The 18,020-nt window shown below is 32.2% G+C and overlaps 1 protein-coding gene across 3 annotated transcripts; it reads left to right on the top strand.

Annotated features, from left to right (window-relative positions):
• Positions 8,832-16,358, top strand: LOC109363400 (serine incorporator 3). Of its 3 annotated transcripts, none has more exons than XM_019609649.1 (13): positions 8,832-8,976; positions 9,572-9,810; positions 10,643-10,719; positions 11,508-11,667; positions 11,862-11,886; positions 12,380-12,469; positions 13,023-13,194; positions 13,325-13,398; positions 14,118-14,187; positions 14,931-15,002; positions 15,295-15,428; positions 15,509-15,582; positions 16,150-16,358. In XM_019609649.1, exons 2-13 carry the CDS (start codon positions 9,573-9,575, stop codon positions 16,239-16,241), a joined length of 1,278 nt encoding a protein of 425 aa, XP_019465194.1. In that variant the 5' UTR covers positions 8,832-8,976; position 9,572; the 3' UTR covers positions 16,242-16,358. The 3 variants fall into 3 exon arrangements, with proteins under 3 accessions (XP_019465194.1, XP_019465195.1, XP_019465196.1); XM_019609650.1 differs by having other exon boundaries at positions 12,380-12,452; positions 13,021-13,194; XM_019609651.1 differs by lacking the exons at positions 8,832-8,976; positions 9,572-9,810 and adding an exon at positions 10,370-10,388.

An 18,020-nucleotide genomic window follows, 5' to 3' on the forward strand; every position in this document is an offset into this window, starting at 1 on the left:
GAAAGCAAGTGAAGGTTGCATTTTATTAAAATATAGAATGGAGAAAGAAGAGAACAACATGTTTGAGAGGAAAATGTGAAGGATTAATACAATGTGTGATAGAACATGACAAGATATGAACCTCTTTGGAGGGAGAAAATGAAGAAGAACGTGACATGTGCCCAATGATGATGTGGGAAAACATTTTTTTCTTATATAGTAAATAGATATGCACCATACCAAATAGAAACACCCCATGAGAACTTGAGCTCATGGTTATGCTAGAGCTTATAATCCATATTCTCTAATAATATATTGTTATCTACTTAGCGCTCCCAGGAATGTGGGCATAATTCAGCGAACCACGTTAAACAATTCTCTTGTATTCTTCTCTTTGTTTATTCTATGCTCTTTATTTGGTTGTTTGTGGCTAACATTATACAACAATCACTTTCGCTGCACCATCAATTGGTATTAGAGTCAATTGGTAGATGACTCTTATCCTAGACATTAGATTATGACAAAGGAGGGTGAAGGACGTGTTGGCTAGTCAAAGTTTGTCAAAGGCATTTTGCAAGAATAAACCAGACAAGTTTAAGGAGAAGAACATATGTCGAAACTATGGTAGAGAGCACAATTATGTTGGATCCAGAACCCCAGAAGTTCATGTATTGGATTGAGACCAAAATGGAGATAGAGACCCAAGTGTTGAATAATTGCTGACAATATCTCTCTAGGTGTTATATAGAATTATCTCATTTGATATGAGAAGTGAAATATCCTAATGGTGTGTCTGCAACGTCATAGTGATGGATATTCATTGCTAGTGGATCCACGAAGCATAGAGGCGCTAGCTGACTTTGACGCATGGTGTAACACAAACATTGACTTTGATGCAAGGTGTAACATAAACATTTGTAGAGATGTACGGTGTGACATGGGCACTAGCTTGGATGTAATAGTGTGAATCGGGCATTGGTTGGCATTGACGCAAGGTGCATGTTGTGTGTATACTTCTTATGATGATGTATGATATTTCTTTTGAACTGTGATTGTCAAAGTAGACAATGATGATAGCGGTTGAGGCTTTTCAAGGAGGCTCCAAGGTTCAGTTGGACAGATTATTGAAGAGAATAGTTGTTCATGAACTTTGGTGTAGAAGTTGCATAATATTGAAAGACTTCCTAGCAATAGATGGCTAGGCGGCATTTTCCATTAAATGGCACTATGAGAAGTTGCCCTAAAAGTTTGGAGAGATAAGCTCTTGATAACATCGCCAATAATACTCGAAAAGACTTATGCTGAAGGGGATTTGGCTTTTATGTGGAGGAGTTGCTAAAGAGAATTAGACATTGACCAAGATGGAACAAGATATTCGCTAAGGTGGAGATTCTTGTATAGATTTCTCTAGGAGTGAGATGTTTATCTATTTCAATCAAGGTGAAGATTGTTGGGTGCTTGAAATATATTTCATTCTACCCATGAGAAAATCTACTCATGAGACCTCAATGTATTAACCACTAATGTCTAGTCAAATTAATAGTTTATGAATACAGTTATATGTCTAGTAACTTTACTCACGAGATGTAGAATTATGGCCCATAAAAACACTTCTATGTCTAGCAACTATGTTTATGAAATTGAGATTATAGTACAACACCTCAATAGTACTAATCGCTAATGTCTTAGTCATATTAGTAGTTCATCAATATAAATCTACGTGTAGCAATTATACTAATAATAAGATGAAGATTTATGATTCGTTAACACACATCTAAATCTAGCAGTTATGTTAATAAAATTGAGAGTTATTAGTTGTTCATATGACTCTATGTCTAGTAATTATATCAACAACGTGCAATATTAACATATTGATATAAATCTATGTCTAGCAATTATACCAATACAATGAGCTATTTTAATTTAGAAATGGAAAAAGAATTTCTTCAATCATTCACAATGTAAACATCATACTAAGAGGGTGTCAACCTCAAGTAATCATTAAGCATAAGAACAACTAATAAGAATCAAAAAGTGAAATATAAGCATAAATCAGAATCAATGTGTATATGTCAAGTGAATATTAGATCTAATCCCAACAAGAGAGAAGTTAATTACTTATTTCCATGGAAACCAACACACTACATAAGAGAAGATAAAGATCCTCCATGGAAGAGCATCAAGGTGAGATCCACAAGGTTGCAATGCCTTCAATCTTGAAGTCCTCCCTCTCCAATGGGTTGCAAAACCCTTAAAACTATGATTCTAAGCCTAAGAAATAAAACATGAGTAATGGTGGAAAGGTTAGGATTCACAAATCACGTTTGTGCCCTTTTAAAGATGCAGAAGTTCACGTATTTGCGCTTAGTGAAATGAATTCTCTCAGCGAAAATGAGCACCTGACAATCCCAACATCCTACCCAATTCACGCTCAGCGAGGGCAATTTTCCATATTTCACATATCCGGCCATTCATATTGAAGACCTATATGTTAGGAATCATATCCAAAAATCATATTGATCAAATGGTCAATGATTGTGGTGTCTCATTTTTTCAAAGACTGCCCATGATTGCTATCTGATTCTTGCTCAGTTAGTTACGGCTTGTCATACCGTTCATATTTATTAAATATTGGCTTAAAAGAAAAAGAGAATGATGTGGCAAAAGAAGTGGCTATGGTGAAACCTTCTTGTGGCCAAGTAAAATGAGTGGCTATAGTGTAACCTTTTTTGTAGCCAATGAGAAGAAGAGGTTGTGGTGAAGCATCTTTGTTTTTGGTCTCGACCATACATCATGGTGTCGATGAAGTGCTCATAAGAACTTGGAAGGGAACATAGTAGAAGAATTGCTTGGTCTTCATCTTCAATTTTAACATCAATATTCTTTAGATCAAGAATAATTTTGTTAAATTCATCCAGATGATCTTTTATGGGTTTTCCTTCCTGCATTTGAAGGGTATATATTCTTTTCTTCAAATACAGCCTGTTGGTGAGTGACTTCGTCATATACAGGCTTTCCAGCTTCAACCATAATGAAGCAGCTGTAGTTTCATCTGACACTTCTCGTAGAACTTCATCTCCCAAGCACAACAAAATTGCACTATGTGCTTTTTCCAGGTTTTCATCCTTCTCGTCCTCGGTCAGACTCTGTGGTAACTTGTTTCTACCTTCCAAGGCTTTTCCCAAGCCTTGATGAACTAGTAGAGCCTTCATCTTCAATCGCCATAGGTTGAAATCATTTTCTCCATTAAATTTCTCCAAATCAAATTTAGCACTCGCCATGATAACCGTATACCAGAACAGTATCGTAGTCCGTGAACATACACCAGGAAAGCTCCCAGGAAAGAGAGGTGGGTCTTAACAGACACGCTTAAATACCAGGTCTTTCCTAAGACAGAACTTTCCTAGACATGCACTTTCACACTATTATACCTTTCTAGTAACAAGAACAATTCTTTTCTGGTGTGTAAGATCAGACAATGCTGCAAACACAGAGCATACTAAGAATTTTCTTTTAGATCGTACGGCTTAGCATGCAAGAGCTCTACGAGCTCTGATACCAGTTTGTTGATGCGGAAGACACATGGAGAAACTATAATAGAGAAAATGACACCGAGAAATTAACGTGGTTCAGCAATTTGCCTACGTCCACGGTTGAAGAGCAACAATGATATTATCACTATGATAAAAGAGAATTACAAGTTCACTCAAGTGTTTCACTCACTTCCCAAAACCCAAGTACACCCAATATCACTCTCACTCACTTATATCTTAAACACTAAAATATTCCTCACAATATTAGAACAAGAGAAGAAGAGAGAATATGCACTAAGGCTAGAATATTGGTGTGTCTTACAATGGCTTGGAGCATTCCTATTTATAGCCAAAGCCTTGAGGATTGTATGGCCAAAAACAAAGATGCTTCACCACAACCTCTTCTTCTCATTGGCTACAAAAGAGGTTACACTATAGCCACTCATTTTACTTGGCCACAAGAAGGTTTCACCATAGCCACTTCTTTTGCCACATCATTCTCTTTTTCTTTTAAGCCAATATTTAAATATTGGCTTAAAAGAAAAAGAGAATGATGTGGCAAAAGAAGTGGCTATGGTGAAACCTTCTTGTGGCCAAGTAAAATGAGTGGCTATAGTGTAACCTCTTTTGTAGCCAATGAGAAGAAGAGGTTGTGGTGAAGCATCTTTGTTTTTGGCCATAGGATCCTCAAGGCTTTGGCTATAAATAGGAATGCTCCAAGCCATTGTAAGACACACCAATATTCTAGCCTTAGTGCATATTCTCTCTTCTTCTCTTTTCTAATATTGTGAGGAATATTTTAGTGTTTAAGATATAAGTGAGTGAGAGTGATATTGGGTGTGCTTGGGTTTTGGGAAGTGAGTGAAACACTTGAGTGAACTTGTAATTCTCTTTTTATCATAGTGATAATATCATTGTTGCTCTTCAACCGTGGACGTAGGCAAATTGCTGAACCACGTTAATTTCTCGGTGTCATTTTCTCTATTATATTTTCTCCATGTGTCTTCCGCATCAACAATATTGTAGTTTCATGTGTTAGGAACTTCATATCCAAAACTCGTCTGGATCCAACAATGATGATTGCAGTGTCACAATTTTACCAAGACTGCTCTAGTTTGAATCATTATTTTTCCTTCCAAAATCTACCTAAAAGTTAATTAAATGTAATTATACTTAAATTAATCAAATATAACTAAAAATTAATCAAAGGTAAACAATCGTCTCATTTGATAATTGTATGTGTAAAAAAATTATATTCAAATTAACCAATTAACTATCGATGAAATTAATTGAAGTCAAAAAGTACTGATAAATAATATCCAAAAATATGAAAATTCTACACTTATTAATAACAGATATTATATTTATAATATTGCATGCTCCCACCCATTTTTATGAATACATACTTGTTCCTTATCTCATTTTGAGAGTGAGAAAGAGATATAAAATAAAAACTATTATAAAAAGGATGGTTGAGTTGAATCCTCTAGTAACAAATTATCAAAATAACCAACAAATCATGAAATAGTGGTACTGTTGTACCATCAAAGAGTTGTTCCCCTGATTTAAGGTGATGTTAATCACTAAGTATTGTACAAAATGAATGGTTAATATCTAATTTCAAATTGTCATACACTTAAAATGAAATTAATTTTGTAATCATAAAGTTGAGATACCCTTATTGGAAAATGGTGAATTGTTGTATATTATTTGACATTTAACCTTCCTATTTTTCTTTGGTCCCTACATATAGTAAAGTTTAACTTTATAAAATACTAGTGTATTGAGATGGACTTTTGTGTCTATCAACTTGTTTTTCCATTGTTCAAAGTGTGTAATAAGTTAGGTTAGATATTGTAATTTGTAATTGAATATATTGAATTGAGATAATTATTCAATTTTACTTTTTAAAAATTGAACATTCAAATAATTCAATCACTCGCATTTGTCTTTAATTCTTTGTAGGTGAAGTATATAATTATATCGTAATGATTGAAATAAACTTATCATATTTCCAATGTAATATTTACTATTTTGTTGTTATGAGAATGTTTTTTTTTACATTTCAAGTACATCATCTATATCAATGATTATTAATTCTTAAATAAATATATTCCATATAAATGTTAGATGATGAAAAATTATATTATTGATGCACATATAGTAAACTCTTTATTTAATTTCAGCTCTTTTATGATCATGTTTTTATATAGAGTATAATATCTTTACACGCATTGACAGTGTAAAAATTTATATGGAGTCAGTGTATCGTCCACCATTCATTTGTGTTACTTTTATTTAAAGTCAATTATGATAAAAAATGAATGGTGAATGGTACAATAAAAGTGTAAGAATCTCTTACATTATCAATGGATACATATTTTTCTCTTTTACATATTCCATATGCATTCAATTATTGTAAAATTATATGCAATATATATATATATACATATTATAGTTTAGCATTATGTATTAATGTGTGTTCCTTATAACACTCAAAATGTTATTGTGCTATATCAAATATGTTGTTACAATATTACTAACGTATAATATTGTGTGTTATGCTTTTGCATAGGTTTATCATTCATGCTTTATAGATTCAAAAGTTCTACAAACATTGTCCTTGCACATATTATGAATTGATTCTCATGAGAATTTGGCTTAAAGAATAATCAAGGTTAGAAAGAGGGATGTTCTGAAATATATAAAATACGGTTGTTCAATTTTGGCTTATTCATATTTTGACTATATATAAAAGTTTTCCGTTTTAATTATAGTTTTAACATATCAAATTTCTTCTTTTTTACAATTATTATATTTTTTGTGTAAGTAATAAGAAAAATAATAAATGATAACAAATAACTATAATTATTATACATATATAAGTAATAAAATAGAAAAAAATCACTTAAATTTAACAAAATAAACACATTAGTTACATTTTTTCTTAAAATTTTTGTGAAACAACTTTTAGGAACAATTTAAATAGGAAGGTAGTATCAACCAAACACATAAATTCAAGGCTACTAATCCCCATTGAAGAAGCAGTGGGTAGAAGGTGCTTGGATTATACTCCCCAATAACTAAAACTTGTGAATGCATAAAATAAAATAAAAGTGTGTTACTACATGTGTTATTTATTATAATTGGTTGAAAAAATATATTTAATACAAAAACTTAATAATTAAATATTTTTCTAACCAATTAAAACAAAGTGACACACATTTTAGGATAGAAGATGTTATCCCAAAAATTTCAATCTGCAAAGAAAAGCTGGCAAGGTCTACAGGGGCTGCCAATTCTTGTCCTGGCCTTGCTTGTCCATATTGCAATTTTTATAAATCAATGTCCTTTAATTCAAACTAGTCATGCTATCTCCTAAACTCTTTCTCACATTTTTTCATACAAATGGCATTGTCATAAGAAATTAAATGAACAAAGAGTCTTCATTCTTGTCCTGGTCTTGCTTGTTCTTACTGCAATTTCTTATAGTAATGTCCCAAAATTCAAACTGTTTCCGCTGGACCTTTCCTCAAATTTCGTCATAAATGAATAAAAAGTTGTTTAATATTAAAGATTAAAAAAAAAGATGCAATCAAATCTAGATACATTTTGTAAAAGAGAGTCATTATGTCATGCCAATAACTCTACTTATGTTATGATCTTTTTGATGCTACCAGGTATCTCCTTACTTTTTTGTAAAGAATTAATCATTTTCGAGTTCGTAGACCTAACAAGTGTCACAGGAATTGAACCTTTAACCTTAGGGATCAATCCAGTGAGACTTTACACCACTACTAACACCTTATTGGTTTACTTATGTTACCATTGATATCAATTTTTACTTTGCTATTAGTATCCAACTAAAAATTTGATCAAATATTTATTAACCATTCATGTATAATGAAAAAAATTGCAGGATTAAAATGTTAATTATTAGGTAATGTCCGTTATGGATGCTTTCATCCAACAGTCAATAAGATTGCAAAATCATTCTATTACAATTTTTCACTAAAAGAATTAAAGTTTTGCATTTTTAGAGTGTTTTCATCTTTGACATAGTGATATAAGGTTTTGTTATTGTTTGCAAACATTTATGTCTTCAAGCTATTTATAATAACCTAAATCACTAGGTGTTGTTTGAAATATAAACTCTTACAAATAATGGATCAGTTCAAGATGTTAGTTTATGCTACCGTAGAACAAACCTTGCAGTGTTAGGGGTGTGAGCATGTTAAAAGCACTTGTGGGAATGGTCTAAGGACGTCTTTTGGAATGGATTATCAATGTGTTTTTTCTTTAGATTTGGTAGATAGAGAAAGATTTTCTTAGTCATGTCAATCAAAATGTATTTTTCCACTAAAGTTGTTTGTGGTATGATAATGAATCATGAATTCAAATCCTATAATTCTGGAAGTTATAAGGTAATCTAATGATTAGAGTTAAAGATTTAAAGAATGGAGTGAAGAAGGTTGTGTGTTTAAGTCATTCCTACAACAAAATACTAATAACTAATATTTGTAGAGAAAGAAAATGTATATCTATTTCTACTAAATGAAACTCTCTTACACCCACCACAGTTTTATAACCGTGTGACAAGAGAAAAAGGAGGTGGCAGACTCTTTAAGCATGATTTATTAATAGCCAAAAGACCAAAAGGAGGAAACTTGATGTGCAATTTTCATGAAACAGCTGTCCTTTTCTAGTTGGAAAAGATAATTAGATTTGTTTACCATACTTCTTAGCAGGATTTGTCTATACTACTATAGCTTGTATAAAATATTATTTGAGATGCTGGTAGGAGCTTCCTCAATAGTTTCAAGTTTAAATCTTACAAGATCCTCCAGAATAGGAAAGTACCTAAAAATAAAACTAACATGGGGAAGCAAAAACAACAAACACATGTAATGAAATAACATTTTTATCTTTAAATACTATATGAGATAAAACTTTTAATTTTAGGAGGTTTATCTATACACTTACATGCATAGAAAATACAATTACATCAAATACTCGGGGGAAAAGAGGTTTACAAAATAATAATCCACTCAAGTAAAATGACCTTGTAACCCAAAATAAAACATAGTATCATGTGAATAAGAGGAAATTACCTAGATAAATGTGCTGGACCGAAAATGTGAAGATTCTACAATCATGTTGAAATCAAAAGAAGACAATGGGGTCTTTATTTTATGAGAAGAGTGAGCAACATTTTGCCATGCATGCTATGAGGGAGCATCATGACATCATAAATATAGACATGAACAAAGTTGTTTCTATATACCATTTGCAATATAATTATCATATAACATATTCAAGATAATCATTTCGCACTATTGTTCTAGAAGCTTGGACTTGTGACCATTTTCTTTTAACTTATACAAGTAACACCAACAACTTCATACTCTTACTCCATCTCAGTAGTGTCATAGCATCAAAAGAGTGCACTATTAAGCAAAATAAGGTGAGAATATATTCTTGCACCAATGTCTTACTCATCCTCATCATCATAGGTTACTTGCAGCTTATTGAATATTTTCTTGTGTGACCATTATTTGTGAGGCATTATATGCCTGAATGAGAAGGGGTTTGGTCTTTAGTTTACTCCACTGTCTTTGGACATAAATCTAAAGTTGATTCTAAATACTTGGTTTTTTTCTGTTCTCTTAAAGGTAAAGTAGAATGCAGTATTGCTTAGAAAACCTTGTAGATTTGAAACTTAAGTATTCTATCTTTAAAACATGGTAAGCAGTATGATCGTTACCATGTGGATTGTGGTCGTTGTGGTATGAATTATTTTGTAATTAAAAAAACATTTTTTGAATCCGATGTGAACTGATGTGGTTCGATGCGACCTACTGCAGTCTGATGCGATCCAAATGCGATTTGATGCAGTTGTGTTATGACTGCATAACTTTGAATTAGTATCATACTGCAATTGTGGCGGTCACCGTAACCATAATATTGTGGCCGTATCACATGTTGCGGGTCCACAATTTAAATCAATGTGTGGGATACTACATTAATATTTTCTGATCAAGTTTTTGTTGTTACTGTAGAATGAGTGCATCTGAGGTAACAGCTGAAGTAACAGTAGTACATATTAATTTGAGTGATATACATAGTATTCCTCAGGAAGAAGTACACATTTCGTTGGAGTTAAACAAGGTTGATTATGAAGTAGAAAGAAAGAAATCACTGCAAGCACGCTATTATTTCGGCATTATATTCTTGATAATGAACTTTGTTGCATGGTTTTTCCGTGACTATGGACAAAGATTTATACCTTGGCTTCACTGTAAGTCAGTGTTCTTTCATTTCCTTACTAAGGTCACTAGTAATATATGCTCTGCAGACTCTGTCCTTTTATCCATTTTTTATTACATATTTTAAGTTTCAGTTGTCACAATATGATTTCAGTTTTTTTTGGGTGAGAGAGGCATCATGCTCATTTCCATATTATCTTATGTCACATACTATTTTTGTTGAGAATTCTGAGTATTAGTTAGATGTAATTGATGATGTTCATGTGGGAGTTAAGGGTAATTTAAAGGTATTATAAGTAGATGGGCACATATACCCATTTATTCTGGTTTGAAATCTCATACACATGTGTTCAACGACTTATTTTGAAGTGTATGTGTTTCCTTGGTCTAAAGATTTTAGGTTAAGATATGGTATCAAACCTATTTATGATGTTTATTCTTTGATCCATTATTTACAAATCTCCTCGAATTTTGCAATCATCCAATACTAATTAAACAAAAGAAAATAACATTCATTATCAACAACAAAATAAATAATATCAATTGACAAAGGTAAGACTAAACAAATGGAGATATTTAAGTACATTTCTAGTTACCACAATTGCTATAGGTTTGTAACTTCTGTTATGCTGTTATGCTTGAACTTGATTTCCATTCTTCCTTTTCTTATTAACTTTATCACCCTTTAAGACCTTGATTAGCTGACATTATTAAACATGTGAAGCTAGAATTTATTACTTTGACAAATTTAATGTTTGTGCCATGCCCTGTAGTTAGGACTATTAAAGAATTTATAATGAATGAAATAATGGCCTTGCCTTTTCTTACTCTTTCTTGTTATTGATCTTTTTCTACACTGTACAGATATCAAAGTTTGTGGAATTAAAGGAGATGGTTGCTATCATTCATTGGGAGTTCTTCGTGTGAGTTTAGGATGCTATGTATCTTTCAATTCTCACACTTTCTGCTTCATGAGGAATCATCATATGCTGCTACTGGTCTTTATTTTGGAAGCCAGTAAACAAAGCAATTCCTACTCCCAACTAGCCAACTTTCAATACCAACAGTACTTTTAATTTGGATGAAGCCCAAAATGAAAGGGATTTAATCATGTCATTTTTTAATGTTCAATTCCATTAGCATCCGTTTGCGAGTTGTGTTTTGGAAGAGGGAAAGAAGATGAAATAAAGGTTTGAGAGCCATAAAATACCTTTGTAAGATGATTCTCAAGTGTTCCCCTTTAGGACCCAACTCACAAACAATCATATGGTATATTTACGAGTTGAGTTTTGGAGGTAAATGAAGGGAAATGGAAAGCTTCAAAGCCATAAAATACACTTGTAAGATGACTCTGAAATATTCTTTTTCTCTTCCTTCCATTCCAAAACCTTACTCATAAACAGATCCTTAGAGGATTATTCTTGACAGAATATGCCTTCTTGAAAAGAAATAGCAAACTAAGGTTTAAAATCCACCAATTGTAGATAATAAAAAATGAAACAGGGATCATGCATACCATGAGTAAGTAATATTTGAACTAAGCATGGACCTTATTCTTGCAAATCTTGCTTACTATCAGCAACTGGTCCTCTTTATTAATTATAAGATGTGAACAAATAAAATTCAGGTGCTGCATTTGATATCAAAGAAACAAATTGGTCCTTATTCTGTATATAATCTTTAGAATGATTAATTTCATAAGACCTATTCTCCTTGACAACAATTTCAGATATTTTTCTCAGTTATGTTTCTTAGTACAGTTAAAACTAGAAAGTTATTTGAAGGTCAGAATTCATGGCATTCTGGATGGTGGGAGCTGAAGTCTGTTTTATTGGTAGTATCAATGGCACTGCCATTCTTCTTTCCTTCACAAATTATTCAAATATATGGTAGGTTTCAAATTTCATAGTCAGATTGATGAAACAAATCCTTTTCAGCACAATGCACTAGGATCTTAGTCATATTTGGGCATTTGAGAAATTGTACTTGAGTTAACCATTTAAGCTAAAAAGGACAAATGCTTGTAGAAATCACTCATTTGAGAAAGGTTTAATAAGACTGTGACACATATATTGTGATGCAGGTGAAATTGCTCGTATTGGTGCCGGGTAAGCTTCAGTTCCTAGACTTGTAATAGTTCTTTAGGGGTTTGTTTACGAGTTAAGTTTTGGAGGGAAAGAAAAGGCTTGGAAGCCATGAAATACACTTCTGAGAGGACTCTGAAGCATTCCTTATCCCTTCCTCCCCCTTCAAAACTCAACTAGCAAACACACTCTTGGGGAATGATCAATATCTTTAACAAATGGTATCAAGTGTTAACTCATGTACTTGCATATGCACCATATAATATCCAGTGCAAATGTAGTTTTTGAAACAACCATATGTCGACATGGTTGGTTTATTGAAGTTACACTTGAAGACATTTGATACTTGTCCAAATGACAATATTTATGCAGACCATTACCATTGATTCTCATTGAAGTTGTTTCTGCTGTGTATTAGTGTTTTTTTATGACTAACTTATCACATTATATGGTATCAACTTAAATTTTCGCTATAGTGGTTGTACTAACATGTATATCATGGTTCATATTTACACAGGATTTTTCTTCTATTACAACTTGTGAGTGTAGTACATTTCATCACTTGGTGGAATAAGTACTGGATTCCAAATGAAGAAAGGAAGCAGAGGTACAGTCTTTTGTAATATGAGAAAACTGTAGTGGCCTTCAATATTTCAGAAGCAGTTTGGCAACTATTTTCCTAATCTTTATTAAATAACGAGATTAACCTCATTAATTGGAGAAAAAAAAGTTGTACAAGAAAAGTTGTAACTTTAAATCACTACATAATAAGTTTTATTGTGGTTTTAACTTGAAAGGATAATAGGTCAACTTAGTTGGTAGAGTTGTGAAACATAAGATATTAGCCTATAGTTCAAAATACGGCAGCTGCACAATTTTCACTCTCCTCTCCATCAATAACTTTGCCTATAAAAAATAAAACTTTAAAGGATATCAAAGTCTTCAATTAAGAATGAGTAATTTAAATTTTTAAGATTGTGAACTATAAAATTCAGTCACTATAAAAACTTACTTTATGGAGGGAGGAGGAACATTAAAGCAGAGTAAACCCACATTAGAGTGTTTGACATCAATGAACTTTAAGACAATTTTGTTTACCCTTTTAGCTTAAAAGAAATGTCTGAATTTTGAATCATTAGCATCTTCTTGAATTTGCTCAGGTGTTTCCTTGGACTTTTTATGTCGACATTGTTTTATGTTGCCTCTATATGTGGAGTTGTATATATGTACACAACATATGCTTCAAGATCTTCATGTTCTCTCAATATATTTTTCATCACTTGGACTGCAATTCTGCTTGCTGTAATGTTGGTTGTATCCTTACATTCTAAGGTACACTGTCTTGATTGCTGATGTTTCAGCAAGTGCTACTTTATATATTCCACTTGCCAAAACTTTATCATAAAATCTCACTTAAACTATTAGAATCTATGTTTTATCATTTAAATTCTTAATTCTACAGGTTAACAGAGGACTATTATCCTCAGGAATCATGGCTTCTTACATAGTTTTCTTGTGTTGGTGTGCAATTAGAAGGTTAGGATTCAAACTCATAAATATGAATAACAGTTCCCTGGCTCCTTTTAAATGTTTCCCTTTAGGCAATATACGACTTCTAGTTTTGATATTCCCATAAAAATTTACTGCATGGATTATGATGTCAACTCATCTAAAAGTAATGTGGCTGAGAATGAGGCCAGTATCAAACCACCATTTGCATTAAAGTTACAATTACAACCCAAAATTTGAATGGTAAATTGTCATATTATTCTTACCTGAATAACTTAAGGGTATTAATCCAACTGCATAGTGCATACCATCTATATGCCACAGTGCCTTTGTGGTGGATACATTTCCTATACATTAAATAAGGATCTTGTGATTGTCATTACTTACAATATGTTAGTTGTAATATTCTCAGTGAAAGTGAGGGGGGACATAGTCAATATCCTTCATTAGCATGGTTTAAAATTGTTGCCTGCAACTACAATTGCGGCCACAATATTGCGGTTCTAGGAGTATGTATAGCCACATCACAACCACAATTGTGGAGTATTAGCCACATTTTCCCCCAAGTTTTTGCAATTATGGTAAACATAACATAATTGGAACCACAAACCGCATTCATTAGTGTCAGCCAAACTTGTTATTATGGTAAATTAATTTTTTGCAAGTAGATATATTAGATTATATGCAAAATGTTGCCTGGAGCTGACAACCTCAGAGATATATTAAACAAAACTTGTGCTTTAGAGTGAACCAGCCACCTTGAGATGTGAGACAAAAGACCAGGAGAAAAGAAATGGTGGTTGGATAACTATACTTGTGAGTCATTCTATCTCTCTTTATGTATGTGTTTGAAAAACCTTTGTTTATTTCCTCCAAACTTCCCTAAAATTCAAATTCCTTGAGGATTCTTACTTCAAAGGGGGGTTTCAATAGGTATTTTTATGAGTGTTGGTAGAAACATGACTATGTATAAGCATTAATTTGCTGTGTATCTTAAATCTATAATGCAAGATGATAAAATGAAATGAAAACATGATTCATGCCTTCTATAACATGATATTGTAAAGTACATTGTGATGAATTTTTCCACTACTTTTTTCTTCTTCTTTAGATGAGCAATATCCTAAAGTATTTTGTTTAGGTGGTTGATAATTACTGGATAGAGGAGGATACTTTGATAGGATCTGACAAAGAGATGCGAACAGTGCACCTATTGATATGGCACCAAGCCTTGTCTGTCTTTTATTGTTAGCATAACATAATTGATATAACTCTATGAAGTCCAAGCTAAATGATAAACATTTAAGAATTGATTGCTGCCTTTGTTTTTTAATACTTATGGTGTTTGCTATATCCATTGACCTTCTTTTTGGGTCAAATGCAGTGTTCGATATAACCTTTTTATATTTTACTGTCTTTGGGTGGATGTGTAGAATATACATAACTGTTGTATCAGAATCAGGTTATCAGAATATACATAATCTCATACTATAAATGTTTACCTTCATGAGTGCTATATTCATTTGATAATTCTGTTTTATATACTATTCCCCTAACAGGGCTTCCTCATTGCCATATTTGCGATTGTGATGGCAGCCTTTTCCACAGGCATTGATTCAAAATGCTTTCAGGTGCACCCTTCTCCATTAGATACTAAAGAAAAGCAAAATAAGTGTTCTAGACACTTTATATGTTTTTCAATTTTGTCCACTTACATTCTTTTTGTTCCATATACATCCTCTAACTTTTCAACCTTAAGCAAGTTCATCATAATATCTAGCTCTGTGATATTGTGAGCAATGTATTTTGCAATGTAAATTTTATTTCGGTCATAACTCCCTCAGTCGTAAATTTTATTTGAATATATTGTCATTGATAGTAAACCATTAGTGTATTGAAGTTCTTTTCTTTGTTCCTTTACAGTTTTCCAAAGACAAAGTCAAAGATGAAGATAGTATTCCCTACAACTATGGATTTTTTCACATAGTATTCTCCTTGGGAGCAATGTATTTCGCAATGTTATTCATCAGTTGGGATCTGAATAACTCAGCCAGGAAGTAAGGAACCTAATTTATCATATGCTTTAGTGCTTTAGGTATGATCATTTAATTTTATGGCTTGTTTGCTTTTCTACCAGGTGGAGTATTGATGTTGGCTGGGCAAGTACTTGGGTGAAAATCATCAACGAGTGGTTTGCAGCTACAATTTATAGTAAGTAATGTTCAGGAATGAGAGTTAGATATACCCAAAGTGCTTTCTTGCACATTTTATGGATTAAAGTAGAAGCATACTGAGATCAGTGAAGAACCAATACATTTATTACATACACATAAACTCAAGGATTGAATCTGGGATCAAATGCATAAGTGAGTCAAACCATTTTCCATTTGGACTAACAGACATTGGTTTTTCGATAGTTTAATCTTTAGAGTGTTGCTATTTACATTATCCAGTGTTTTTTTGTATAACCAATGTATCCCATTAGCCTATGGGTAAGAACTCAATCCTTTTCGGCCTATGAATAAACATTTAAAATTGCTTGCTTTCCTTGTATTTAATGCAATTAGACTCTTAAAGTTCAAATTGCAAGAGGAAAGTCTTCCTATTTTATTGGCAAAAAATGCAGCCATCACCAAACATGTAAATGATTTTTGCATAAATTTCAATAAGCTTTGACTTGTATTGGAATGACACAATGTGTTTCATCTAAGCAGATTGATGATGCAGCCACCTCTCTAACTCAAATTTTCATTGCTATTACTTTTATGCTTTGAACAGTATGGATGCTGATTTCCCCAGTTGTGAGACAGAACAAAGTTATGGATAGTGATGGAACAATGCAGCAGACACCTGACTCATCTATGGCATAATGGGCAATGGAAAATTTATCAATATTCTTCCCCTTTTCACTTTTATTATTCCTTTAAATGATTTTATTCTTCAATGTTTGTCAGGAAAAACTTATGAAATTAATAAAATGATAAAATGATTTTATAGCTCCTTTTAATTATCAATATTCTTTTGGAAACTGTATCTATTTATGAGGTAAAACTGTATACATGTCCTCACCCTAGACCCGACCAAATAGGGCATGGACTACCATTAAGGTTGACAGACATGAGTGAAATGTTCTTTTTCAAATGGTAGTAGCATAATCAGTGGCAGATCTTACTATAAAGTTTAGAGGGAGCAATAATATTTAATTATAATTTGTAATCAAAATTATAATATATATATATATAATATTTTCCAAGTTTCAAATCAACATATTAATTCTAAAGTAAATAGTCATTCCAGTTTTGTCCCTCAAAAGATTAAGAATCCAAAATGATCATAAAAATTTCAAACAATCATTTTTAGCATGTGTTTACAATACTTGATATAGACTAGTTGACCATAAAATATACTAATTTGACCCTAAAATGGACTAATTTGACCCACATTTGAATTTTGAAGACTATTTTGGGTTTTACAATTTTTGAGTGACCAAACTAATAAGGTTGAAAAATATGAGAGACTGAAACAAGTATTTGCTCTTAATTCTAAATAACATTAATTAACAACTAAAGATGTTAAAAAATATACATTCATTTAACGTGTCACTTTTCGTACTTTTAAATACTTAAACTCGTCAATTATTGAATCAGTTGTAAAAATTTCAGTTATTTCCTTTTTCAATATAAATCATTTTGTTTTTAGTAAAAAAATGTCATCTTAGTGAATGATTGAATCAGTTATGTGTGTTGTCCAAAATTAATAAATTTGGTTTTAATTTAAATACTCAAATAAAATAAATATATTAAAAAAAGTTGGCCAAACAATCGAGAGACCACTCATCTTCTTCTTGTGTAACTTCCTAAGCCAAGAGGCGTTAATTGACAATATGGGTCACTAGAAGTTCAAGTATTCTAGACATTGTTGAGGTCATGTTCTCATCCATTCAATCAGTTGGTCTAGGAGGCATATATCTTAGTTTAAATCGACCTATAAATGCCCTATAGGGTGCCTTCCCTTGTAAGTTATCGTATAGACCAAACCTTCAACATTTTTGGGCTTCGATGGGCTAGTTCGAGTCTTGGGTTTGGGACTTCATATATCATATGGCTCGTTGACTTTATGAGCCTCTCATGACTGATCCAATGCATTTAGGTCTATGGGTAGGAATAGGTAAGTATCTTCCATGAGTTGGATAGGATCACTATATGTGACAAAGCTCTCATAATAAATATTTAATGAAGTTTGCCACTAGATGCACTCAAGAGTGTTGATTAAGCTAGATCAATTTCTTATATGTTGATCCATACACTCAATATACACTTGATCAATTGTTATTGTCATTATTGCTACTAAATTTTCACTAGCAGTTGTAACATAATTAGAAATTCATTGAATTAGGTTATTTAAAATAATATAAAGGACAATATTATTTTTAAAATAAGTTGTCGCGTGATTTTCCTCATTAGAGGGTTACTTTAGTTTGCTCTTGACTAGATAGTTTGGTTTAGCTATACCCACCTAATAAGTTCATAACTTAGTTTCTCCTATGGATTTCTCCATAAATAAACAACCTAGTTCCACATTTATTTTCTCCCATCATACCCCCAAAAGGCACTATATAGAACTAATGGATGATCTAATTAGCTTAAAAG

Source organism: Lupinus angustifolius, chromosome LG13, assembly GCF_001865875.1.
Source record: "Lupinus angustifolius cultivar Tanjil chromosome LG13, LupAngTanjil_v1.0, whole genome shotgun sequence".
Lineage (NCBI taxonomy): Eukaryota > Viridiplantae > Streptophyta > Magnoliopsida > Fabales > Fabaceae > Lupinus > Lupinus angustifolius.

Bases quoted from the DNA above. Each gene is read 5' to 3' on its own strand.
- LOC109363400 (XM_019609649.1), top strand. From the start codon at position 9,573: ATGAGTGCATCTGAGGTAACAGCTGAAGTAACAGTAGTACATATTAAT. The intron at 12,470-13,022 runs GTACAGTCTTTT...GAATTTGCTCAG, and splicing joins AATGAAGAAAGGAAGCAGAG to GTGTTTCCTTGGACTTTTTA. The intron at 15,583-16,149 runs GTAAGTAATGTT...TGCTTTGAACAG, and splicing joins GTTTGCAGCTACAATTTATA to TATGGATGCTGATTTCCCCA.